General features: G+C 40.4%; 2 protein-coding genes across 3 annotated transcripts; one reads left to right on the forward strand and one right to left on the reverse strand.

The window, feature by feature from the left end:
- The first annotated feature begins 8 nt into the window (after positions 1 to 8).
- On the forward strand, positions 9 to 14,010 carry dhx29 (DEAH (Asp-Glu-Ala-His) box polypeptide 29). The gene is made up of 28 exons (XM_006789109.3): positions 9 to 302; positions 2,473 to 2,546; positions 2,648 to 2,761; positions 2,854 to 2,983; positions 3,090 to 3,232; positions 3,315 to 3,452; positions 3,629 to 3,755; positions 4,765 to 4,923; positions 5,528 to 5,696; positions 5,777 to 5,897; positions 6,019 to 6,408; positions 6,482 to 6,748; positions 6,833 to 6,976; positions 7,061 to 7,237; positions 8,075 to 8,215; positions 8,350 to 8,494; positions 8,637 to 8,757; positions 8,846 to 8,930; positions 9,062 to 9,150; positions 9,665 to 9,793; positions 9,996 to 10,071; positions 10,155 to 10,379; positions 10,679 to 10,815; positions 11,078 to 11,168; positions 11,272 to 11,574; positions 11,671 to 11,802; positions 12,205 to 12,301; positions 12,572 to 14,010. The coding sequence occupies exons 1-28, from the start codon at positions 152 to 154 to the stop codon at positions 12,625 to 12,627; spliced, it is 4,131 nt and encodes a 1,376-aa protein (XP_006789172.2). The 5' UTR covers positions 9 to 151; the 3' UTR covers positions 12,628 to 14,010.
- pstpip2 (proline-serine-threonine phosphatase interacting protein 2) lies at positions 12,835 to 25,162 on the reverse strand. 2 transcript variants are annotated; one of them, XM_006789110.3, is made up of 14 exons: positions 25,045 to 25,162; positions 24,154 to 24,254; positions 22,391 to 22,465; positions 20,625 to 20,659; positions 20,410 to 20,516; positions 20,263 to 20,325; positions 19,558 to 19,656; positions 18,800 to 18,845; positions 18,421 to 18,500; positions 18,240 to 18,338; positions 17,203 to 17,299; positions 17,016 to 17,100; positions 15,801 to 15,838; positions 12,835 to 14,860 (listed from the first exon to the last, which is right to left on the reverse strand). In XM_006789110.3, exons 1-14 carry the CDS (start codon positions 25,078 to 25,080, stop codon positions 14,805 to 14,807), a joined length of 1,017 nt encoding a protein of 338 aa, XP_006789173.1. In that variant the 5' UTR covers positions 25,081 to 25,162; the 3' UTR covers positions 12,835 to 14,804. The 2 variants fall into 2 exon arrangements, with proteins under 2 accessions (XP_006789173.1, XP_035762793.1); XM_035906900.2 differs by lacking the exon at positions 15,801 to 15,838.
- Between the last annotated feature and the right edge of the window lie 886 nt (positions 25,163 to 26,048).

Genomic DNA, 26,048 nt, shown 5'->3' on the forward strand with positions numbered 1-26,048 from the left:
TACGGCAACCGTGCGGGGCAAAAGGGGAGAAAACGTTTTCTCAGGTTCGCTCTTGATTTGATATCTTTACATCTGTCCGGCAATTCGCCGATGTCTTCCCATCTCTCAGGCACATAAAGGACTCAAAAGCGGGCAGCGTTTGGATGACCTAATGGGGGGGAAGAAGAAGAAATCGCCACCGCAAGCAAGTGCTCCGGCCGCACCGAGCCGGAGCGGTGGGGCTGCTGCGGGGAATGGAGTGGCCGAGGAGCCGAGGAAACAGGCAGCCACCAGCAAGCCGGCTAAAGACAGCAAATCTAAAGGTGAAAATCACTCACAGCGTGAACATTTCACTCCACGGTTAAGGCGTTTGCACTGTATTTTCACTCCAATTAATAAGATTTTGTATGGATTTAGCAGGCAGAAATATGGAGCATGACATGGGTTAATCACACATATTTTTACTATTACTGGATTTACTTTTTTTTTTTTAAACATCAACAGGGGCGATTCTAGGTTCAAACTTTTACGGGGGCTCAGCTCCCAATCATAATGTCATGCATGTAGTGCCTTGTAATTAATATTAATGCAATATGCTGTTTCCAAATGAAGTTAAACAACCATTTGTGTTTCCAAATGAAGTTAAACAACCATTTGTGTTTCCAAATGAAGTTAAACAACCATTTGTGTTTCCAAATGAAGTTAAACAACCATTTGTGTTTCCAAATGAAGTTAAACAACCATTTGTGGCAAAACACATAAGATGAAAATCATGCACAACATTATTTCAGTCTCTTAATCACATAGAGGCGGTCCACTAAATCATCAAGCACTTTACCTTCCTCTTGTGTTGGGATCGACTCTGATCCATTTTTAGATTTTAAAAGCATAAAAGTGTTTTTTAAATTGGCTTATTACATGAAGCCTTTTTGACTTTGTCGGAATCTCTGTTTAAACAAAACAAAACAAAAGAAAATTTAATTTCACTAAATTATAAAAAGCTCTGGTTTCAACCCAGTTATAATATAAGACAATAAAACAATAATTAGTGCCAAAACAGAAATCATAAACACTGAGAGCTCACTCACACAGTCAGAGAGAAGTTAGGGGCTTCTCTCTTTAACCGTTTATCTCCTTCCCTGAACAAACAGCCCCCTTTATCCTCACTGCTTCCCTGAAACGGTCATCCGGATGGAAATGGACAGATGTGTACAGACCAACTCAGTTTAGTCGGTGCCTCGCAGAATACACATCTCCAGTTTGGAGCATGCAAAAATAAGAAGGTTTTTGCAATAAGCAAAGCTCTGGATCATGTCTTTACAGCACAGTAATATGGATGACCCTCATAGAAGGAGGACAGTATAGATTATCAACAGGAGGACAAAGATGCATCTGATCTTGAATGAAAAAGAAGTCCATGGTGACATTTAGAATGGCAGTGATGAGAAATAACTGGGCGCCTGCACTGGTGTTCTTGTTGAAGTGTTGAGATCCTGCAATGAGACTGCTGATAGTCTTTAGGATGCTGACAAGCTTGCTCCCATCAAGGATGTCTGGGAGAGATGGGTGCAGCTCCTTTGTCTGATGCTCAGACCAGGGCCAGAGGTAACGTAAGATGAACGTTTTTCAACTTTCCATTGAAAATATTCTTTCTGGCAATACATGCCCCCAGCAAGTCAGGTAAATACGACTTAATGTGAGGGATGCAAAAACCAGCTGTGCATGGAATCAAAGATGACTGGAGGATTTCGAGTCCTTGATTTGACTACTGAACTGCGGGGACACAGTATCAGCTATGACAGTTTCTTTACCATCTCTGATCTTGGACAAGAACTTCTCAGGAGGAAATGTACCATGGTGGGCACAATAAAACAAAACTTAACAAAACAAAAGAAACCTGACCTGCCCCATCAGCTTCGCAGGTAAAGGGCCGAGCTCCACTTTCTTCAAAATATGCTTTTACAAACACTCCTGCAGCTGCTCCAAATTGTCCAAAAAAGAAAGAAAAAAACTTTTGAAAAAAGTTTTTTTTTTTGCCCTTTTCTTGAGGTAAATATGTAAAAAAATAAACAAATAAATAAATAAATAAATAAACTTGACCTGTAAGACCACAAGTTTACTGTAATTAATAATATAAATATATAGTTTTTTAATTTTCTTGAGGTTCAAGTTACCTTTTTTGTTTTTTTGTTGTTGTTTTTTTTAGATAACGTGAGGTATGCTGTAAAACGATAGGGTCTGGGGGCCATGCCAAAAAAATTAAATCAATATTATCTTGGATAAGGTAACTGATAGGTAACAAACATATTGGAGGATGAAACAGTGTTTTCAGGGTATTTTGGGGGGATATTTTCCAGCCTGTAAAACAATAAACATGTTAGTAAATCAATGACATGGTTTATTTATTTATTTATTTATTTTAAACGTGAATAGTGGATTAACTTGAAGTCTGACGCAGTGGTGTCTGTTTGTTGCTCTCTGTCCTGACTCCAGCTCCGAAGACCTACAGTCTTACCAACACCGCCCAGGTGGACACTGGTGGGGTCTCCGATAAGTCCATTCTTAAAGTAAGTCAAAAATCTTATTATATTGTGTCAAGTAGCTTTCATGTTTAAAAAAAAACTTGTATTATTATAACACTCGGTGTGATTTTTACCTTTCAATAAAGGTTGCTATCCAAGCTGACCTGGAGAAGAAGATTATCAAATTGATCAATGAGTTCAGACAGGAGAATGGCGACAAGGGGCCCATATCAGGAAGACTTACAAGCAAGAAGTTGCTGGTAAATACAAAACACTTTGGTTCCTTCCAGCTGACCCACACTGAGTTTTAGTGTTTTGCATCCCTGCTGTTTTTCTCCTGATGTGCTTTCAGGACCTGTACACAGCTCTACAGAAGTTTAACTTTAAAAGGGAGCACATTGAAGAGGCGATGAAGAGTAGCATCCTGTACGGAGGAGATCTCCATTCTGCTCTCGACTGGCTCTGCCTTAACCTTAAAGATGGTAATACGGCATCAGCAGTCATCCAAACATCATTATTGTCATCATCATCGTGGGAGTCCTTAAAGGTAGAAGAGTAACTTTCTGGATTTATAATCTGTTTTGCTAGAGGAGCTGCCAGATGGTTTTAGCCAGCAGATGCAGGAGGAGAGTCAGAAGAACCGGCCTCGATTTCAGCCTCCAGTCCAGCAGAAACCTGCAGCTCAGAGCCCTAAAGTGTCAAACAACACGACCCGCAGAGAGATCACCAAGGTTTGTGCAGAGAGGGTGTGTTCGATGAAAAGGAGGTGTTCTGTCAACTAGTTTCTAAGTGTGTGTGTGTGGTGCTTGGCAGGCCACAGAGAAGGATGAAGCTGCCAGCATGAAGGATTGGATCTTAAGGTATGCAGAACAAAGCAGTGAAGAGGAAGAGGAGGAAGAGGAAGGTGGGAAGAAGACATGCAATCCTGAACTGGAAGAGAAGTTTGATCCAGTAAGAACAGTCAGAGCTCTGAGATTCTCTTTATTTACAATTATAAGAGAAAACAGACACATATTCCAAAATGTTAAAGTAAGGCTATGAGATGAAATGTGATCGTCTTTTGAAGTAAATGTCATTTATGAAGTTGATTTTTCGTTACTATGTCTGTATTCTTTTTTGCTGTGTAGAATGACAGGTATTTGATACTGACTGCTCAGCTGTTTGACGCTAAAGAAATGGCAGCTGCTGCCAAGACCAAAGCAGACAAGGCGGGCCAGAGGATGGCACAGGACAGGATACGCATCATACAGCAAGGTGTGTGTGCGTGTACATAAAACTAAGACAAAGCTGCAAACTCATTTTGCAAAAGAAAGCGTTTACATACACTCACAGGCCACTTCATTAGGTACAGTTTGCTTGTATCTGGTTGGACCCCTTTTGCATCCAGAGCTGCCTTCTTCGTGGCATATATTCAGCCAGGTGTTGGAAACATTCCTCAGACATTTTATCCATATTGATATGACAGCATCACACAGTTGCTGCAGGAAGCTTCCATCACAAGATGGGCACACTGTGGTCATAAAGGGATGGACAACAATACTCGGGTGGGCTGTGGTGTTTAAATGATGCTTAAATGGTACCACAGGGCTCAAAGTGTGGCAAGGAATTATCCCCACGCTATTACCATCACCAGCCTGAATCACTGACACAAGGCAGGATGGATCCATGCTTTTATGCTGTTTACTCCAAATTCTGAGCCTACCATCCGAATGTAGCAGAAGAAGTGAAGACTTATTAGGCTGGGTGATAATTAGGTGACAGGAGTGGAATCTGGTGTGGTCTTCCACTGCTGTAGTCCATCTGCTTCAAAGTTTGACATTTCGTGCATTCCCAGATGATCTTCTGCATACCTTGGTTGTAACAAGTGTCTGTTTGAGGTACTCTTGTCTTTCTATCAGCACAGAGCAGTTTCTGGCCATTCTACACTGACCTCTGACCTTTGGCATCAACATGGCATTTTCACCCAGAGTCCCGCTTCTCACTGGATCCTTTCAGTTTTTCAGATCATTCTCTGTAAGCCCTGAACGTGGTTGTGCACATGAGCAATCTGAATGATCAGATGGTACCAACATGCTCGCTTTGAACTCCAGGAAGGTGTTTTGACCATGTTTGAGTTACTGCCATGTGATTGGCTGATGACATGTTTGTGTTAAGAAAGCAGTTGAACGGGTATCCCTAATGAAGTGGCCTGTGAGTGTATACTGTTTCCTGTGGGGATATTTAAGATTTTTTTAAAATTGAACATGGTGTTTTTATTTTCTAGAAATGAAGCAGCTGGAGTCCCACCCCATGTTCAATCCAGCCATAAAAGTGGTGGACGCCCCTCAAAAAGAAAAGAAAATACTTCCTGCGAAGGAAGACAAAGAAGAGCTCGGCTTTAGTTTATTTGAACAAGCTGAGAAGGACCCGCCGGCCGAGAAAGGTACACGGGTACACTTTGTGAGCCAAACTGACACATAATAGAGGCTGTGCGTGTTTTATGCATCGTACAGTAGCTTTAGGGAATGTCACAGTTCAGGAAATTGTGTGCAACTGCAAAGGCATGCTTTATGAAAATCCATTCACAAAACTGAATAACATGTAAATGTGAGTTTGTCCTCAATGATGATCTCTGCTCATGGTTTGGGTGAATCGTAATTATCTGCACAGGTGGTCAAAGACGTTGAGGAAAAATGTCCTTCATTTGTGTGAGGTAGAAACATGTAGGATGTTTATGTTGTTCACAAAGGTGCACAGAAGAGGAAACATTTTTTTTACACGTTATTCAAAGGGGACCTATTATGCCCAGTTCACTTTTTTTCACTTATGTGCTAATAGTGTAGCTTTGCAGGATTGATGGTTCATAATAATCCTTCTTTATCTTATACTGGACCTTAGTGCAACTGTCATTGTTGCCACGTTTAATCAGCATCCAGCGCGTTTAATCAACGCATCAGCTGATTTACTGTAAATAAGGACAAGCATTAAAATGTGTACTGTAAGATCCCTTTGAGAATCTGACCTTTTCTTACTTTTCTTTCTTGCAGTTGTGAAGAAGAATGAGCCCAAGGACATCCGCAACTTTGACTACACGGCTCGCAGCTGGACCGGAAAGTCTCCCAAACAGTTCCTTATTGACTGGGTCCGAAAGAACCTGCCAAAAAGCCCGCCGCCTGCTTTTCATAAGGTTGCTTGCGGCAGATACTGGAGATGCAAGTGAGTGTGTCTCCGTGCTTCTGGTTTTTGGTTCACGTACTTGGCTGTTTCACGTATTCCAAGTGATGTCTTTGCCTCAGAGTGCGTGTTCAGAGGCCAGATGATGTTCTGGAAGTTTGTCCCACCATCCTGACAGAGGACAGCATGCAAGCTCAACATCTGGGAGCCACTCTGGCACTCTACAACCTGGTTAAAGGACAGGTAACAGTCACAGCGTACATGATGCAGTAGTTTTAATGGTTTGGCCTGCTACATTTTGGCTTTGTTTTATTCGTCTTATGTGCGCGCAGTGAATTCTCTCCCCTGTTATTCTCTCACACAGTCGGTGCACCAGCTGCTTCCTCCAACCTACAGAGATGTGTGGCTGGAGTGGAGAGACAGCGAGCAGCAGCAAGAGGAGGAGAGCCGCACTGCTGCCAACAAACCTCGAGACCAGTTCATCTCCCGCCTGCTGACCAGGCTCAAACAGCAGCAGAACCAGAGCCAACGGCAGGAGTCTCAGTCCCAAGGGAAGCATGCATCGAGCGCAGATGGTGATGAAGAGCCAGAAGAATCATGGGAGAATTTGGCCGGTCTCGATATCGGGGAGAGAAGACAAGAGCAGGAGGACAAGAGTGAGAAAAGAGGTGGGAGGAGGGAGGTAGCTGATCTGGAGGCAGCCAGAGAGCTCTTATTAAAGCTGAAGAAGTCACCGCTCGCCAGCAAACTGCAGGTAAATACGCTTGAACTTCTCCACGTTTGCACTGAATGAAGCCGTGTTATTAAACGTGCGTCCCACCTTCAAGGCAGAGCGAGAGCAGCTTCCCGTCTTTCAGCACCGACATCGAGTCCTTGAGGCTTTGCAGCGCCACCCTGTGGTGGTGGTGGCCGGTGAGACCGGTAGTGGGAAGAGCACTCAGATTCCTCAGTTCCTCCTGGAGGACCTGTTGACCGGGGGAACAGCGGCACAGCCCTGCAACATCGTGGTGACTCAGCCACGCAGAATATCTGCCATGAGTCTGGCGTGCAGAGTCAGCCAGGAGCTAGGCTGTGAGGATGGACCAGGGTCAAAGGTGAAAATGCTTCTTTTTTTTTTTTTTCTACATGTTTATCACACCGTAGCCTGCCGTACTGATCCCGTTTCATCTTGAATTTAGTCGTCATTGTGCGGGTACCAGATCCGGATGGAGAATCAGTCCGGAGACTGGACGCGCCTGCTGTACTGTACCACTGGAGTTCTGCTGAGGAAGCTACAGCACGACCGGCACCTCACCTCTCTCACTCACATCATTGTAGACGAGGTACTTACTTACAGCTATGGATGCATTTCTTCTCATCCTCCTTCTTCTTCTTCTAATTCAGTATATTAAACTCCATCCTCTCAGGTCCATGAGCGCAGTGTCCAGTCAGACTTCCTGCTAACCATCTTAAAGGATGTTGTGATGAAGAGATCTGATCTGCAGCTGATCCTCATGAGTGCCACGGTGGACTGTGACAAGTTCTCCAACTACTTCAACCGCTGCCCAGTGATCAGCATTCCTGGCAGGACCTTCCCAGTGGAGGTAAGACAAGCTTTACCAATTTGTTTTCATGCAGCATCCAACCGTGGACTCCAGGGGTATAAGCACTGGAGGACTTTTCTTTTTTAAGTCAGTAAGTTATGAAGTTGTCTTGTTAGCCTATCCTTCCTGTTATTCTGTTGTCTGTCATTTCTGACCTCAGGCATGACCAGAGTATCTCTAAACTTTTAGTTGCTGTAAATCTTGAGGCTTTCAAAGATTTTTTTCTACTCTTGTCTCCGTTTAATGTCAGCGAGAGTGGATATCCTTAACATTTCAGTCCCACTCACCTGCTGCTCTAAAACGTTTGTTTACAAGGGGAAGCCAATTGGAAGAACTTAAGGGAGGAGGAGCTAAATTGGCTTGCTACTGACGATTAATTGAGGCGCTGCTCCAAATCCAGGGTTACTGGGAATGACGTGAGGCTACTCTAAATAAAATTATCCATCCATCCATTTTCTTCCACTTATCTGTGTCCGGGTCCCCAGATAAACACCGAATTATTTAACATGTCCTGGGTCTACCCCGGAGCATCCTCCTGCTAGAACATTCCTGGAACATCTCATCTTAATCAGATGCCTGAACTACCTCAACTTGCTCCTTTCAATGTTAACTAGTAGCGGTTTTACTCTTGAATGAGTGAACTCCTCACCCTAAATCTAAGGGAGAGGCTAGCCATCCTTCGTAGAAAGCCCAAAATGATAGAACTGCAAATAACGCTGAATATCAGGGATGACCTGTATTTGTTTCTGGCCACCATGAATGAAACTAGGGAGCAAGGATAAGGCCAAGAAGCTTAAACGTTTTCAACAATGTGTGTGTCTTTGTTTATTCCTTCAGGTGTTTCATTTGGAGGACATAGTGGAGCAGACGGGATACGTCTTAGAAAAGGACTCAGAGTACAGCCAGAAAATTCTTGAAGAAGAAGAGGAAGTGACAATCTCTGTCACACAAAAAGGTGGCAAGACTTTGCAGCACCAGGTAATGTCGGCTCTCCTTACCATTTTGTCTTGTCCTGTTATGCCTCACCAGGACTCTGAAACAAGAGTGGACTGTTACTGTCCTGTAAATTATTCCTAAGTATGAGCTCATCAGTGTGCTCCCCGTTGTTCCAGGAAGTGATAGTGAGGGACTCGTCTTCGGGCTGGGACCTGGGTCCTGACCTCGACCACTTCAGCAGCAGGACCCGACATGTGCTGCAGTATATGAACCCTAATAAGATCAACATGGACTTGCTTGTTGACCTCATAGACTACCTAGGTACACAAACTGGCAGCATTTGTCACAGATTCATTCATGTTCTCTATATTAAATATGAAATATCCGGGGGGGGGGGGGGGGGGGGTGTTTGGTTTGTTTTTTTTAAAAATTTGTCCTGTTTTGCTGTTGGTGCCGCTGCCAGACAAAGCTCCACAGTTTGTGGATGTGGATGGAGCCATTCTCGTGTTCCTGCCAGGTTTGGCTCATATCCAGCAGCTGTTCGACCTGCTGTCCTCAGACAAGAGGTTTCGGGATAAAACCAGGTGGCGTGCACGCACTGATCAGTAATCTAAAAGAAGCGGTGACACAAACTTTCCCCCTGCCTCACTGTCACGTTTGTCTGTCTTGAAGGTACCGGATTGTTGCTCTACACTCGACCCTCTCATCGAAGGATCAGGCCGCTGCCTTTACAGTGCCCCCTATTGGGGTTAGAAAGGTACTTCAAAATGTTCTACAATCATAGAAACAATCAAGGAAATATTATGCGAATTGTATTTTGCATCATAACTGATCCTTCCATGTCTTAGGCAGAACAAAAATCCTGTCTCTGCTTTGTGTCACTTTTAGATAGTGTTGTCGACTAACATTGCTGAGACAGGTGTGACGATTCCTGATGTTGTGTTCGTCATCGACACTGGGAAGACCAAAGAAAATAAGTAAGACCTCAAGAACAGCAACAGAAATGGATCTTGTCCAGTATGTTCAAATCCACAAAAGCTAGAAAGTTGTGCAAAATGTTAAAAAAAAAAACACAAAAAAGAATGTAATGATTTACAAATCTCATAAAGCCACAATTTTATTCACAATAGAACAGAGAAAACAAATGTTTAAATTGGAGAAATGTACCAACATTTGAAATCTTTTATACGGTCAAATATGAGATTTGCAGATCCTTGAATTCTGTTTTTTATTTAAATTTTACACAGAGTCCCAACTTTGGCGTTTGGTTGTCTTTTTATTAGTGGGAAGACAATAAAGATATTGGACAGTTTTTGACCACGTGGAACTAGATAATAAACAAAAAAATTACCCCAAATCTCTCAACCAGATTTTATTATATCAAGTCATTTAGGAATTTTTAGGAAAAGATGACACAAACATGAATAATAAGTACCTGCTTGTGTGTTACATGCATAGACATAACTAACTCCACTCTGTCTCATTTTTCAGGTATCACGAGAGCAGCCAGATGAGTTCCCTGGTGGAAACGTTTATTTCCAAAGCCAGCGCCCTCCAGAGGCAGGGAAGAGCAGGACGTGTCAGAAATGGCTTCTGCTTCAGGCTCTATCCAAAATACAGGTACGAAGCTCATCGTCCACTAATGCAGAGAGCTGGATGGAACCAAGTCCAGAAAGCAAGAAATACTTCCTTATATCATCTTATCAAGAATGCAGTCAGCAGAAAAGACAGTAAGCAAAACCTTTCCAGTTTTAGGTCATGTGCTAATTTGTTGTGCTCTTTTTTTTTTTTTTTTTTTTTTTAAACACCCTCCTAAATTTAGGTTTGATATCTTCATGGATTACTCCATTCCAGAGATTCTGCGGGTCCCACTTGAGGAGCTTTGTCTCCATATCATGGTATCTACACCGTTCTGATTCACACAGAAACAAAAATTCCCACACGGGGAAACCACTTGACTCCTCTTTCTCCTGTCCGGTAGAAATGTCAGTACGGCTCCCCGGAGGACTTTCTGAGCTGCGCCCTGGATGCTCCTCAGCCCCAGTCGGTCAGCAATGCTGTAAACCTGCTGAGGAAGATCGGAGCGTGTCACCCTGATGATCACATCCTCACGCCTCTTGGACACCATTTGGCGAGCCTGCCGGTCAACGTGAAGATCGGCAAGATGCTCATCTACGGAGCCATCCTGGGTTGCCTGGAGCCCATAGTAAGTCTAACTGTGCTGTGTGGTTGGTTCCAAGCGAGTGAGGCTAACATCTTGTTTTGTTGAACTGTTTTAAAACGTCTTGATGCATTTTCAATCATCCAGGTAAATAAATCTCCAAAAGGTGATTCTGTTCATCTGGATGTAACGTTTTTAGTGGGAGAAACATTTCGTCACTCATCCAAGTGACTTATACGGGATATATGACACATACGGGATCACCTGTAGTGATCCCGTATGTGTCAGGTTAAACTGTTTTGTTTCATATCTTCCAACTAATATTAACTAGAGACTTGTTTCAGGCAATCATCGCGGCAGCCATCACAGAGAAATCTCCTTTCTTCACACCAATGAATAGAAAAGAAGAAGCTAACCTGGCCAAAGCTGCACTGGCAATAGCCAACTCCGATCACCTGACCATCTACAACGCATACCTGGGGTACGAACCAGTCTGAAGATTTTAAAAAGGCGTGGGTTTAATAATTTTATTACAGGAAATGTTCTGGAATCATTTCCTTTCTTTGACAGTAACATTAGATATGCATTATTTTAGATTTTTTTGTGGTTGTGAGTAATCAGGAGACATTCTACATCTATTAAAAGAGCAGCCTGAAAAGAAGCCAGGAGGCCCATTACGATAAAAGTCAGGACATTCAGGGAGGCTATTTGTTACTTACTTGTGTCCATCATCATACTTTCAGGTGGAAGAACTCACAGACTGACGGCTTGAGAGGAGAAATGTCCTACTGTAGGAAACATTTTCTTAATCGAACGGCTCTCATTACAATAGAGGTAAAGATTCGAGTCCACTGCACGTTCACTGCTTAATTTTTTAGTAGGATTAGTTTTTCTTCTTCCATCTAATTCCATGTCGCTGACTCCATCTTCCCTGCAGGATGTGAAGCACGAGCTGATGAAGATGATGGAGCAGGTGGGTTTCTGGTCGTCTCGCTCCTCGTCCTCCTCCAGCTTAAAGCCGCAGGCGGCCTCTATGTCCAAGCAGCAGATCTCTGTCCTGAATGCTGTGCTGACTGCTGGACTCTATGACAACGTGGCCCGGGTTTTATGTACCCCTTCTGTGGACGTGCTTGAGCACGTGGCCTGCACAGTGGAGACGCCTCAGGGCAAGGCTCAGGTCCACTTTTCCTCTGTTAACCGCAACCTGCAGACGCACGGCTGGCTGCTGTACCAGGAGAAGGTATGGATTAAGAGTGTGTGTGTGCACGCGTGTGCGAAGGCCTTATCGGTGATTCACACTTGTGTTAAAAACATGTTTGTTTGTTTTTATCCGCAGGTGAAATACACTAAGATCTACCTTCGAGACACCACTCTGATTTCTCCTTTCCCCATGCTGCTGTTTGGAGGCGACATTGATGTTCAGCACAGAGAGAGGCTCATCACCTTGGATGGATGGATTCATTTCCAGGTCAGAGGTCACGGGGATTACTTTAGGATTAGTTTAATATAGCTTCCATTTGAGGCAATTTGAGTAGTGAACTCATTGTCATGTTCAAGAAACCAGTTTGATGGTTTGAGTTTTGTGACATGGTATGTTCAACAGAAGATGGTACACTGATGGTACAAAATATCCTCCACACCATCACCACCATGCTTTGGTGTTGTTCGCACCAGATTTTGACAGAAATAGAAAAATACTGCCCATCTGTTCTCAATTTCTGCTGTTGCAAGCTTTTGTCTAATTTTGGTGAGATTGTGTGAACTGTTGCCTCAGTTTGTTGTTTTCCAGCAGTTTAGATCAGCAGATCTAAACTGTGTTACTGAAAAGTGCTGCAGAATTAAGTTCTCTTTGTGTCGCTCTCGTTAAAAGGCTCCTGTGCGGATTGGTGTGATCTTTAAACACTTGAGAAGGTTGATGGACTCTTTGCTTGAAAGGAAGCTGGAGAACCCAAGGATGAATTTGGAGGGTAAACCGACACATTCTATCACCAAAAAATGTCTTGGTCACCACATAATGTACATAGTACATAGGAAATGAGCCGTTATACTGAGATACAGACAAGTGTATTGTTGAATTTTGTCTTTTCATTTGAGTTTGCTTCACATATTGCTGTGTGGAAATGGAATTAAACTAGCAGTGACTAAAATTGTGTCCAAGCTGCTCTGGAAACATTTAATTGTTTAATCGCTTATCCGAGCTACAGACAGACAGATCTAACTCAGTGTTCTTGATGTAGGTGAGGCGACAATCCGGATAATTCTGGATATGATCAAGTCAGAGTATGCTGCGTAACAACAAACCAACTGAGGATCTGAACCCCACTCCAGTATGCAGAATAAACACCGTTATGATGCGTAGCAGCCAGTGGACAGAGGAAGTGACCCTTCCCAGGAACTCTTTACTCACATTGAGGAGGACTGTACAATTTGAGATGCATAAAGTCATGTTGAAATGTACGAAAAAAAAAGCAAACAAGACCACAAATAAAATAAAGCTGATTTGTTTTATATTTGAAATGGTTATTTTGTCATGGATGATGATCATGAGAAAATATTATAGCTAACATACAACCTGTATAAACACAGGGATCAGAAAGAGCCTCAATTTATAGTGCTGTGGAAAAGCCTTGAGCCAGCTCTCATTTCTGTAGTTGAATCTACAAAAAATGCCAAAGAAAACACAGATTAACAGGCATAAAATAGTGTTTTTCAACCCAAAGAGCTATTTGCTGAAAACTTGGCATATATAGAAAACTGTACAGAAGACAAAAGCAGTTGCAGGTATAAAAACTATCTACAGCAGATTAACAGTATCTGACAGTCATGTCCTTAAAATACGACAAGATCCAAAGAGCTGACACAGGAGACAAGAGAGGGATCTTCAGATGATTTATCTACTGTTTGCCAAAGCCCCATCAGAAATGGTCTTGGTGGCTATCAAGAAGTTATTCTTAAGGAAGGGAATGGGGAGAAAAGGCTGAGGTGTGCCAAACTGCACAAAAACTGGAATCAAGATGAGAGAGGTGCCTACAACCACCTGTATATCACAGTTGAGGGTCTGTCATCATTGGAGCTGCATCTTGGCTTTTGACCATTGTTAAAAAAAAAAATGCAAAAATTGACAGGATTAAAAATGTAGAAAAGTACAGTCAGATTTCAATAAATAACGCAACACTACATAAAGAGTGTGATAGCAATAGCTTCATCTCTTAGCATGACAAACACAACCACGTGATCCTAAACACACTGCCACTGAAGTAAAAGCATGCCTGGACATAAAAATGCCCACTAACAGTCATGGATTGGCCTCCCCAGAGCCTGTATCTCAACATTACTGAAGCAGTGTGGGATCATCCTGAGAGAGAACAGAACAAAAGGCTGTGAACATTTGAAGAAGAGCTTTGAATGTCCTTCAAGAAGCCTTGAAGAACTGTTCCTGTAGACTACTTAAAGAAATCAGAAGCAATTTTGACTAAAAGAGTTCAGGCTTGTTGAATAAATGTGATCGTACTATTGGCTTTCAAACTCATTAGAATTGTACGCTTTATTTCCATGTTTGTTTGCACACGTTTAAATAAATTGTTGCACTTATTAAATTTAAAGGAATGAGGGGTGTCTGAAGATTTTTGTACAGTATTGTAAAAACACTGTTTAATGAATAAAAATGTCTCAAGAAGTGCAGTGAAGAACAATGTTTTTAACAAAAACCAACAGCAGATCGGTCGCAGAATCAAACGCTATCTATTTACTTTTTGCTACAAAAAGTCATTAATATGGGCAGAAGAAAAAAAACAAAAACACAGTGAAACTCTTACAATCCTCCTCCAAAATTCAGAAATATATTATAAATCATCATCACTCACATTTTAATTACAGGAATGTTGGTTCAGAGCATAAAACCTTTAACCCGTGTCTGAAAAAGTGTTGGGTGCAGGTTGCACTTGACTAGGGTGTGTCTACTGTGTGTGCATGAGGCTTTCTCGTATACCTTTCATACTCAAGGGGAAATGAAACCTAGATTACACAAGATCTTATTGTGTTTAAAATATGAATAGACTATTTTTTTTTAAATAACTAAAAGTAAAATGTGACGCAGTCATGTAGAAGAAAGAACCTTGCATGACACCAACACATTAAAAGGCTGTCTGTCAGCACAATGAGCCCCTACATTAATACAGGAATTCAACAATACAGCTGTAGATGTTTATCACTAACGTGCTGCAAAAGCATCACCATTTAAGTCTGTTCTACTTTTAAAAACAGAATCAAGTACTCCAAAATAAAATGTTCACTATTACTTAAACCTGAAACTCTACGTGCATTTATGACACACGTTTTCCTCTCTGGTATGACCTTCCTTTTACAGGAAATCATAAAAGAGGAAGTGAGGAGAAGTACAAAGTAACCCTGAGGTTTGACACAAAGAACAGTCTACAGTGTGTGCAGTAATTCCTCCTGCAGATATGTGTGCTAGTACTGGATAACACTGTAGCCTGCGTCCTCCACTGTTGAGTAGTGCGAATCATCTGCAATAAAAGCAAACATTGAAAAACATTTAACGTTTAAGTGTAAAAAGCAGAAGCATGGAACAAAGGAAATACACAAATATTCTGTTTCAAACATTCACAAATACATAAAATGCAAATAGAACATGCTTGGAAGATCCCAGGATGTATTACTGGTTCTGGTTGATAACCAGTATGATTTCCTGGTTATTATGATCTACAGTTTTCTGTGTGGAAGTTCTAATTTCAGTGCTGACTAAGCATGCTCTACTCAAAGTTAAATGGGACTGGAATGCAGGCTTGGCCCTACATTTTACGCCACACTAAAGCAGATGTCTTAACTGGCTGGTTTGGCACTTTGATGTAAAAGCTGTGGCCTGTGAAGCTGTTGTGCTGCCCGATGAACACTACAGCAGGTAAACTGTGCCTACAATGTGACCACATTTAGGTATTCCAAAACAAAAACCCTAAAGATTCTCTATGCAGGCCTCAAATTTTTAGGAATGTAGATGTTGTCGAGACAACCGACTGTGTGCTTAATAAAACAAGACCTTTCATTGGGCTTTTAACTATTTAAAAAATATATATTATGCTTGTAAAAATGACTGATGGTGCAATTTTCATTATTTCCCCAGGAACTCAACCAGTACAACTGGCAACAGTTTGGAAAACTGTTAAACAATTTCTGAATGCTTGCTTGGACTCCAATTTCTGTGACCATATGCTCTGAATTTAAGTTTGGCTGTGATCACACAAAAAGAGCAACATTCGATAATTTTATATTAAATATTTGTTGACTGGAGCTTGGAGTACTTTCAGTAACTGAAACAAATCATTGTACATAGGCTCACATGATGAGTGAACCTGGGACCTTTGGGGTCTCTGGACAGTAGATAATTTTGAGGGTTGGTAGTCTACTTTGATAGTGCACTGTATTTAAATACAAATAAAGCAAACACACCATTACTGTTCTGTGTTGGCAGAGGTAATGGTCCCCTCCTGCAAAGTGAATATGAGCAAAAAAAGCAAAGAATCAGAGGTGTCCCAACAATGCTCTGCACATGTAGCAAAACAGGTTTCAGTGTGAGAGAAATAACTATTTAATCCTCTGCTGAATTTGTAAGTTTGCTCACTTCCAAAGAAATGAAAAGTTTCTCATTTTTATGGAGCGATGCAGAATATCAACCAAAAAGCCAAAAAGCCCACTGTGTGTCAATGTGGCATACAGATTACAATCAAGCAAACAACTAATTAGTCAACTACAGATAATCCTGATCTCAACTACTTATGAGAATCAGTTTTATTCCATTCCAATCTCCCCACCACCATGACCAAGACCAAAGATCTGTCAAAGGACATCAGGGACAAGACTGTAGACCTGCACAAGGCTGGAATGGGCTACAAGACCAACAGCAAGCAGCTTAGTGAGTCGCCCTCGCTCTGAAACTCCATCCAAGATCTTGCCTCATGGGGTGAGGATGATGATGAGCAAGGTGGTGGATCGGCCCAAAACTACGTGGGAGAAGCTTGTTAACGATCTGAAGGCAATCACCAAGAAAACCACTAGTTACACACTACGCTGTAATGATTGAGATCTTACAGTGCAAAGTCTCCCTGTTGGAGAAGACACATGTAGAGGCCTGTCCCAGTGAACATCTAAAAGATTCAGAGATGGCTTGGGGAGAAATGACCCAAAGAACACCATCCCCACAGTCAAGCACTGATGTAGAAACATGCTTTGAGGCTGTTTTCCTGCTTAGGGTACACAATGACTTCACCTCATTGAGGAGACAGTGAATGCAACCATGTACCGAAAAATCTTGGACAAGAACCTCCTTTCCTCAGCCAGAACACTGAAGGCTGTGGATGGATCTTCCAGCGTGACAGTGACCCTAAACTTAAGGTCATAAAGAGGTAACCACCTCAATCCTACAGAAAATCTTTGGAGGAAGCTGAAGCTTTGAGCTGCTTTAGATTTAGATTTAGAGAGTGATGACCAACTACAAGAAACGTCTCCCCTAAGTCATGTTTGCCTGTTGATAATGTGTCTCTCTCCATTAAAGTTACTACCACAAATTTTAAGTGAGCAAACAAATTCAGCAGAGGATCACATAATTATTTCCCATGCTGTTAGGAGGGAGGCGGCACCCTTTGCTGGAATCCTTCTCTTTCATACCTGTTGACTGGTGGAGGCATTCGAAAGGGTGGTGCTCCAGTTGGAGATCTCTGACCACTATAGAAGTTCTCATACACAACCGGAACTGTTAGAGAGGAAGATGGAAATTGGTGACATTTTGGTAACTCATGAGACTGTGCTGTTAGATAAGAAGCTCTTTAAATACAGTGCTGTCGTTGAGTCCTACCTGGTGGTTTATCACCAGTCTGTCTGAGGTTTACAAAGTGTTCAATATCTTCCTGGATGTCACACTGCTCTAGTGACTTCCTCACTTCCTCATAGAGCTATGCGAACATGCAAAAAAAGACAGTAAAACAAGCTCAGAGTCCAAGCAACTCACAACAAAGATATAAATATATGAAGTTGCCCAAGAACCTTAAACCGCAAATAACTGTGTTTTTTACACATACAGAGAGCAGAACATGGTATAAATGCAAAACTGACTGTATAAATATAATGTGTAAATGTCTGTGCTTATGCAGATACTAAGATTAGCACATCCGTATAAGCAAATAACAGATTATGTCATGTCTTTTACAACAAGGAAGAAATAAGTACATACTGAGTCATTTTAATGGTTAAATTTAAGTACTCCAGCTGTGATACTAAAGTGCAGCCTAAATTTGGGGTATTTTGGAGCATAAATACTGCTTAAGTGCTGGCGGCTTGTTCAGGGTGTTCCGTCTCTCGCCCTATAATAGCTGGAATACGTTCCAGTGATCCTGAATTGGATAAGTCCAAGAGAATGGCCTGACGGATGGATGGATGGATAGATAGGTCATTTAGTATTGCAAAATTTCTTGTAAATTTTGCAGAAATTCAATCAATATTTTTCCATACATTGGAAGATGTATATTGTATTATACATCAGTGGATTAATCTTGCCAAACTTCCAGGTATTTTACAGGAAAGGAGTCACTGCTTTCCTCTACAATCCTTTTGAAAGAACAGGAGTGTCCAGAACAAAACAGTTCAGGGAATTCCCCCCTTTCTTGGGTCATATTATAATGTGTGACCAAGTAGTACAGCTGAAAACAGTTGTTGGCTTCGAGGTTAATAAAACCAGTGGGCTAAAGCCAAGACAGCAAAGTCACAAGCTGTAGAATCAAAACAATGAGACGCTAAAGTGGCCTTAAGACCGACCTCCCTGATATTTCCCACCATTCGACCCGCTCTTTATATAAAAATACTGATTATAGAGATCGTGGCAACTGGAAACTTTACCTCGTCACTGGTCACACATTGCTGGGATAACTGGTTGAGGTGAGTCCAGACTGTGTTTCTCAGAAAGTTGATCCGCTCCACTGACTGCTTCTCAAACATCTAAGGGGACAACAAAAACAAAATCACTCGGCCCATTTCCATAATGTGTGCTTTTGTTAGAACTTGAAGGTTGTTGTCTCACCTCACAGGCTTTGATATGCTCCTTTATCCAGTCATCTCTAATCTTTCCCAGTGTAGTGACATTCTGCTGGTATAACCTGTCTGTAAATGGAAGAGAGTATAAAAAGTATAAATGAGCAAACTCAGCGCATTAACTGAGAATATTTAAGCCACGTTCGGCTATGCTTCCAGTTATGTGAGGCTATACACTGGCACTATAGTGTAATGCTAAACTTAATCTCTCCATGCCAGCATGGTCACTATGAAGATGTTGCCATATTGAAGTTAAGCACACTGGGGCAATGGAGTGACGTGACCAAGATGCCAGCATCATCACAGTGTGTGTGAATGGGTTACTGAAAGGCTAAGTCATTCCGCCCTGCTGTTGTTTGCTTTCTTACCTGCTTCTTCTGCGTTCTGTTTTGCCTGCTGTGCTTTTGCGTAGAGCTGAAACATGACAAAAAAAGGAGGAATGAGATATTAAAAATGAAAAAAGCCCTCTACTGAAGGTCATACAGACATTATTCCTGTTTCAGTCTGCCACTTTTTTTGTACCAATGAGCTGATATAATCAACAGAAGTCTGAGGGTCAGAACCAGTAAGGGTATCTTTTTCTCACTAAACACTAATGTTTCATTTGCAACCACGTGTTCATCAGTCTGCATCTATCTTGTTAAGTACTGAGGCTTTCTGAAGTACAGTTATATGTTTTGTTGACACCTTAAAAATGGGCATTAACAACAACACCTCTAAAACGGAAATAAGCACTCCAGTGGTAAATGGTTGGGACTTACACGGCTCTTTTCTACCCTGAAGGCTCAAGGCGTTTATTTACCACAAGCCACAACTACCCCCTCCCACTCACACACAGATTGCTTTATTGTACTCTGTTTCACACACAGACTTTTACTCCAATTGATGTCTCAGCGACTCAGAAAATAATAAAGCCTCTTGAAATTGTGACCAGTGATTTAGATAAGTGAAAGTCATAGCAGCAAATACAAGTACATGTATATGTGTAAGAGTTCAAAGAGATTTTAAGGTTCAAAGTTCAAAACTGGGGCCAATAAATGATATAATGCCTTTAGCATTTATCCTTTCATTCATTTATATCACATTAAATACTGATCAGTGCGGGTGACTGCTGTTGTCACAGTACCTTTTCCATGTTCTTGGTGTTGTTGGTGTTGGTGTTTCGGTTCACGTTCTGATCCGCTTCTTCTTTGTCTCGACACTTCTGGTCATAAGTCTTCTTTGACTTGAGACAAAACCACAGTAGGTACTTTAATAGTGTATTTTGACACTTTGGTGAAAAAAAGAAATTCCCCAAATATATAAATAAAGTCAGTCTATAGAGACCATGTCTTTTGGTGCCACCATCTGATTTCTATTGTCACAGAGATGACAAGAACTTCTACTTTTGGAAAAGATTTTAATGGTTTTAAATGCTGCCCTGCTCTTCACTTCCCAGACTGGTAAACACAACTTCCCCCACCAAAGAGGAAGAACAGCAAAAGGATAAGAGCGGCATTTTCACAACACAATTGAAACTCGTCTTACGTGACTCACCAATGGGAGATCTGCTTGGGGCCACATTGTTTAAATACTTCTGGTTTTCATTTTACTAAACACGGGACAGAACACGAGCTTAGGACTGCTGCTTTTGAACCTTAAAATTTGAATAAAGACGTGTTTTTGACTTTGGTTTTGCAGACCAATCACCACAGCTACTTCATGTGACTGAATCCACAAACTAATTATATCAAACTATTGTTTTTGTTATCACAACTGAAAGGAGCAAAAATGTTCTTGCAGAAAAGTCATCAGTTCTGGTTGGTCTTTGAAGATTTTTATTTTTACTTACATCCATTGTCTTCTTGTACTGTGAGGACCTCTGTTTGTGGAGAGCATCCATTTGTTGTTCTACCTAAAATGACAAAGTTCAGCGTCATCATTAATATATTACCTGAATGCCTTCGACATCTCAGTGAATTGCAATGTGAATAAAAACCTTTTTTCTAGTTTCTTTCTGCTTTTCTTTGAAGTCTTCCAGTTTCTTGGCCTCCTCCCTCATGTTTTGGGCGAGTTGTAAATGTGACAGACTCACTTGTTCAGTCTCTGCAGGGCGAAAGCATACTTCAGATTGCAGTCATCATAGATTTTATAGTCAAGGATTAGGGTAATTAAGGAATCAGGCATGATTAAGGTAAGAAAAAAAGTGCTTACGTAATTTCAACATGTCCAGGGATCTCTTTAATGTGCTGAAAAAGCAGAAGAAGACATTATTCTGCACATTGAATTTTTGGTGTTGGAGCTTGCAAATACAAATCATGCATCCTGGACTATGATCAATGGTTTATCAAATATGGCATTCCTCAAGGATCCATTTTAGGACCTCTTCTTTTCTCATTATGCATGTCACCCTGTGGCTCTAGCTTTGATAAAAACAATATTCACTTTTACATAGATGATACTAGCTACCTGACACATTTGACAGCCCAATGAAGAACCTCGGCGATACTTAGAAACACTCATCCACAGCTCTATCATGTCTTGTGTAGAAAACACTGCAACTCTGAGTTTCTCAAGTTAACATAAAGATAAAACATCAGTCCTGTTTTAATTCAGTTGACAGTACAATTGAATTGATTCTGAAATACAGGATTTATTTACATATCGTTTATTCATTTTTAAAGCCCTCCGTGAATCAGCTTCACAATATATCACAGATGTCTTTATACCTCTAGGCCTTTGAGGTCCTCCTAAAGACAACCTGCTCTTTTCTATTATTACTTTTGTTTTAAACATGCCATGCAAATAAAATAAACTTGATGTGGCTAATCTAAATGTATGCGTGTCTGTCCAATGCACCCACATAGTCTATTGGTGCATCTTGCTAGCAGAGATGTAGCATTTAGCTGATAGCATACCATCTTCTTGTCCAAATATAGTTAGGTTTGACTCCAAAAAAGAAGAACTAAATAAGCTACGCACAAGGATTTAAATTGTCACAATCTATGGTGCAAACAAGCAAGCAAACCTGAGAAAATAAAATGTTCACATTTTAAAAGAGGAAGGAAAAGTCTTGTGGAGGTTTTCTAAAAGAATTACTAAGTTAAATGAATTACTTTTAAAGACATAATACATGTAATTTGATACCAGTCGTAGTTTGTGATATGACTGGTCTTAAAATAGTCTTATGAATTGTGTATTCTGTCTAAAAAGTTATAATTTGTTATTTTTCACTTGCCAAATAAGAATAACATTTTTCTCTATAGAGTTCCTCCTTTTACCCACTAAAGTGAAACTGGCTGGCAGGCCTCTGAATCAGCAACATCTTTACTATTTTAATTATAGAAATATGAGTCAGACAGTTCTGTCTGACTCTAAAAAAAAACACCAATTCATTTGTCTAGAATAAATCAACTGAAATGCTGTAAATAACTATCAGAGCAATGAAAGTACAACCTGACAACACATCGATTCTATCTCATTCTAACTGATCTCAAGGTTGCTGTAAAAACATGGATGAAAAATGCCTTTAATGCAGTTCAAGTAACTCCTTTGATAGGACATCTTTAAAAGATGAGTCTATCAATAATGCACTATGATTTCAAGAAGTAAATTATATAGCTAAGTCGTTCCTTCCTATAATTAGTGCGAGCACTCATTAAACAGGAACTAGGCTTGCTAATAAAACATCAGTGTCATATAAAATCTGACTACATCAACATTAAGAACCAAACCGTCAATTTTACAGAAGTTCAAACTTAATTTTGAAATTCAACTTGTGAAACAGACTGAGAACAACAACAAGAAGCTTTGGTGACTAGACTCATTGTTTTCTTTGACCTTACTTTCTGCACTACACTTGAATCCAGACTACAGGGTACTGTGTCAGTACTGCAGAAACCCACTCATGCATTAGAAGGGGTGAGGCTTCCTGTAAATACAGCACATAATAACAGCATATCAACACAGAGGTCGCTTACTTCATCTCACTGTGTCCACACACCTTCTTGGACAAACTAAGGAGTTCTTTGGCATACTTCTCTTCAACCGATGCCCTGAAAGAAACAACCAATTGAGAGTGAGGGCAGCGTAAAAGCATACATGCAAAGATTCGGCCAACAAACAGAGCAGTCAGGCCAACAGACTGTATATGAATTTACATGCAAAACCCATACTAGATATCTCTGAAAGGTAATGCTTAATCACAAATTTACATTTATACATCCCTTAGGCTTCACTATCAGTATTTTTCAGAAGTTATAAATTTACATATTAAATTATTAACTGATACAAAACAGACAGGACAACATTTACATGTGTGGTGTTATAATTGGAGTCTGTTCTTTCCCTGAAGAGTTTTGACAGGCACATTTAAGCAATGTTGGAGAAGTAAATGGAAAATAATTAATCAATTCTAATATGCATTATACAATGATAAATATTAAAAAACATACATACAACTGAATACAGTTTTACTATACAAATGCATAACCATGCTATAGTGCTGACCGCTTAAAATTTGTTTAATTTGCTAAGCAATGCTAATAGGAGACTTAAAGTAAAATGCAACTCTAACACATCTCAAATATAATTACACAACAACAGATCAAGATATAGTTAACACCATTTACAAAAAAATCATAAAACATGTGACTCAAACAACCTAAACCAGAAAGTTCTCAAACTAAGTTTGACCTGAGTCCTTCCTCCACACCAAAGATGGTCTGGTGTGGAGGGCGGGCTGTCGTGGCTGCTCTTTGGTGTCCTGAAGAATTTGTTTTTGCATAACTAAAAGCTGAAAGAATTCGATTGTTGCCGCCGTTTCCCACAAAACACTCTGACCATGGTTCCTTACTCTATTTTTATTTTGGTAAATCTTCCCACAAATATTTTTTAAACCGCTGCGGTTTAAAAATGCTGAGTCCCAAGTTAGGAAACGTCCAGTTGTGTTATGGCATAATATCCTCCTTTTTTCATAGCATTAACCTCACTAGGTCACGTTTCTGACTACACACTGGACTTTTATATGTGTGGGGTGTTTTTGTTTTTTTGCTGTGCGCATGTGTGTGTGGGAGAGCACGGACAGATTAATTATTATAAGAGGAAGAGGAATTAATGATTAGATGTGAATGTTTATACGTCTCTATTATAAAACCTGATGCGTCACATCATTCCAGTGCGCACAATTAACCTTGGAGAATTTTTAGAAAGCAGAATTGTACTACTTTCTGGTATTTAATCATATAACTGCAGTAGTGCCCTTTGCACAAATTACAAGACGGTAGGACGTGTTTGTGTTTCCACTTTGTTAAGACAACAATGGAAGTCACAATAATCCTCACTAATCGAAAACTCATGCCATAACCTTTCTAAAGTTTCTCAAAAGCTTTTATACTGACTATATAATTCATAATCAAAATATGTATTTATCTGATTTCTTTTAGATTATAGCAACAAAAAATTTCTTTATTCGTTGTATTCCAGTACTGTCCTTAATCTCAAAATGCTGTCCTCCTCCACTACACTTGTCATTCTCAGAGTTCATTTTCTTTTCACCCTCTTCATCGTAATTGCATGCCTGCAGCCAAAACATGCACTACATCTATCTATCTTGCAGTCAGTTATACATCGATGGCAACAACTGGCCTGTAAATCTAAAGCTTGAACACAGTTTTGCAGACTTTGGTTAGAGCCAAACATCCCATCAGTTGTCCATTATTACATATAAGGATGACGGCATTACCTGGCTTTCATAAAATCCTCCACCTCCTTGCATGTCCTCTTGCCATCATTGAGATACTGAATGATGGCATCATACCCGACAGTGGAGGTCAGGTCCGAGTTCTGTCAGCAAGATGCACAAACAGTATTACAGCAGACAGTTTTACAGCAAAACACATATCCTAAAAGAAACAGAAAGCTGTACCTCTGCTACCTCTTCTCCCACACCTCCCACACAGGTCTAAACTGTACGACAGCCAGACTGGCTAAACTTGTTTAAACATCCCTACAGACATAAACGAGCACTGTAGCTTCAGAATGATTGACTCTGAGTTTAATTAATGTTTGGGACTAGGCATCTCTGTAATTTAGTTAAGGTGAGGGCAACAGCTTGTAATCAACTTGCCAGACTTTTTATTGGTTTAAAATACACCATATGAGGCCATATTTAGACAATGCAAAAATCCTGTAGTGAAATGTAACTACACATATTTGCTTATGTTGCGTAGAAGCAAAGTTATTGGTACTCTCAGTATTTCCACTCTAATCTGCTGGATTATGAAGTTTACTCTTTACTCCACTAAAGGAAATTACATTTACACTATTTACACTGCAGAGAGAGAAACGTAATCTGATAAAAATATCGGTCTGGTTACACGTGAATGCTTATCAAAAACCCAGCAGTTCATATCAACTGTTTTTAATAGCTTAGTTTTGATGCTCCTGTTTTCATACTATTTTACAAGCGTTAGATCCCTCAACAGGATTCCCGTTTCTAATAATTAATACAATACAAAAATACAATTTTTTAATTAAACCATCTGAAGCTGAATCAAAAAAATAAAATGTTTCTAATTCCAATCACGACTTCATAGAAAGACAAACAAACAAAAAAGACAAGAAAAAACCTCACCCAGAAGAAATCCTTAAAATGAAGGTTCTTCATCATGTAAATGGAGCAGGCAACAGACAGGTGCTTTATCGCAAACACACACTGACCAAGTAAGAGAAAGTGCCGACCGTCGGCGAGAGCTACGCGAAGCCCGTTAAAAGTGGCGCACGCGCAGTCACGTGACAACTGGAGCGCCAAAAACCTCTTGCGCTGAGCTTGGTTTTGCCGCCATCTGATGGCTGATGGGCGTACTTACAGTATTTACAGGTGGTATACACTGGTCCGATAATAATAATAATAATAATAATAATAATAATAATAATAATAATAATAATAATAATAATAATAATAATGAGAAGAAGAACAAGAAGAACAAGAAGAACAAGAAAATTCAACATGATTTAAGTAGTTCATTTGAGGGGGTTGATTCCTAACAACAAATAAAACAAAAGTAGTACACTGTAAAACAACATGAAATCCTAATTTGTAACGTAATCTGTAAATAAAGCTGTTAAATAAACATAATGTAGACAAACAGGAAAACCTTGCAGTACTGTAATACCAGCAGTAGCACAGTAATGGATTAACTGTCCATGAACCTTTCACTGCTAAAAATCAAAAATAGCCCATGTTAATGAACAACCTCTTCAGCTTCATGGACAATTCATCATTGTCCCAAAGTGCAGGACTGAACCATCCCTTTAGATCCTTTCTATCGGTGGCTATTACACTGTGTAACTCCTAAATAACCAGAAACCAGATAGGATTCATATTTATGATTTAATTTTATTTCATTGGTTTTATCTGTGTCGTGGTTTTTGTAGCTGGGCTTTATTCTGTTTATGTGTCTTGTGCACATTAAAGGCACAAGAGTTCTTATGTGTCTACATGTGCATGTGGAGTATAGGACGGGCCATCAGGCAAAAAGGACAAATATCCTCACCGTTTAAAAAGAAAGGAAAAAAGAACTAATTATTTATCATTATTATCTGCCCATCACAAGGTGGCGTATTCACTTTGTTTCG

The sequence above is a fragment of the Neolamprologus brichardi genome, chromosome 7, assembly GCF_056152115.1.
Source record: "Neolamprologus brichardi isolate AB-2024 chromosome 7, ASM5615211v1, whole genome shotgun sequence".
Classification (NCBI taxonomy): Eukaryota; Metazoa; Chordata; class Actinopteri; order Cichliformes; family Cichlidae; genus Neolamprologus; species Neolamprologus brichardi.

Excerpts from the sequence above, each read along its gene's own strand:
- dhx29 (XM_006789109.3), top strand. The coding sequence starts at position 152 with ATGGGGGGGAAGAAGAAGAAATCGCCACCGCAAGCAAGTGCTCCGGCC. Across the intron at positions 6,409-6,481 it reads CGCTCGCCAGCAAACTGCAG|GCAGAGCGAGAGCAGCTTCC; the intron begins GTAAATACGCTT and ends CCCACCTTCAAG. Across the intron at positions 8,495-8,636 it reads TGACCTCATAGACTACCTAG|ACAAAGCTCCACAGTTTGTG; the intron begins GTACACAAACTG and ends TGCCGCTGCCAG.
- pstpip2 (XM_006789110.3), bottom strand. The coding sequence starts at position 25,080 with ATGATGAAGAACCTTCATTTTAAGGATTTCTTCTGG. Across the intron at positions 19,657-20,262 it reads AGTACAAGAAGACAATGGAT|TCAAAGAAGACTTATGACCA; the intron begins GTAAGTAAAAAT and ends TTTTGTCTCAAG. Across the intron at positions 18,501-18,799 it reads ACAGAACGCAGAAGAAGCAG|ACAGGTTATACCAGCAGAAT; the intron begins GTAAGAAAGCAA and ends TTCCATTTACAG.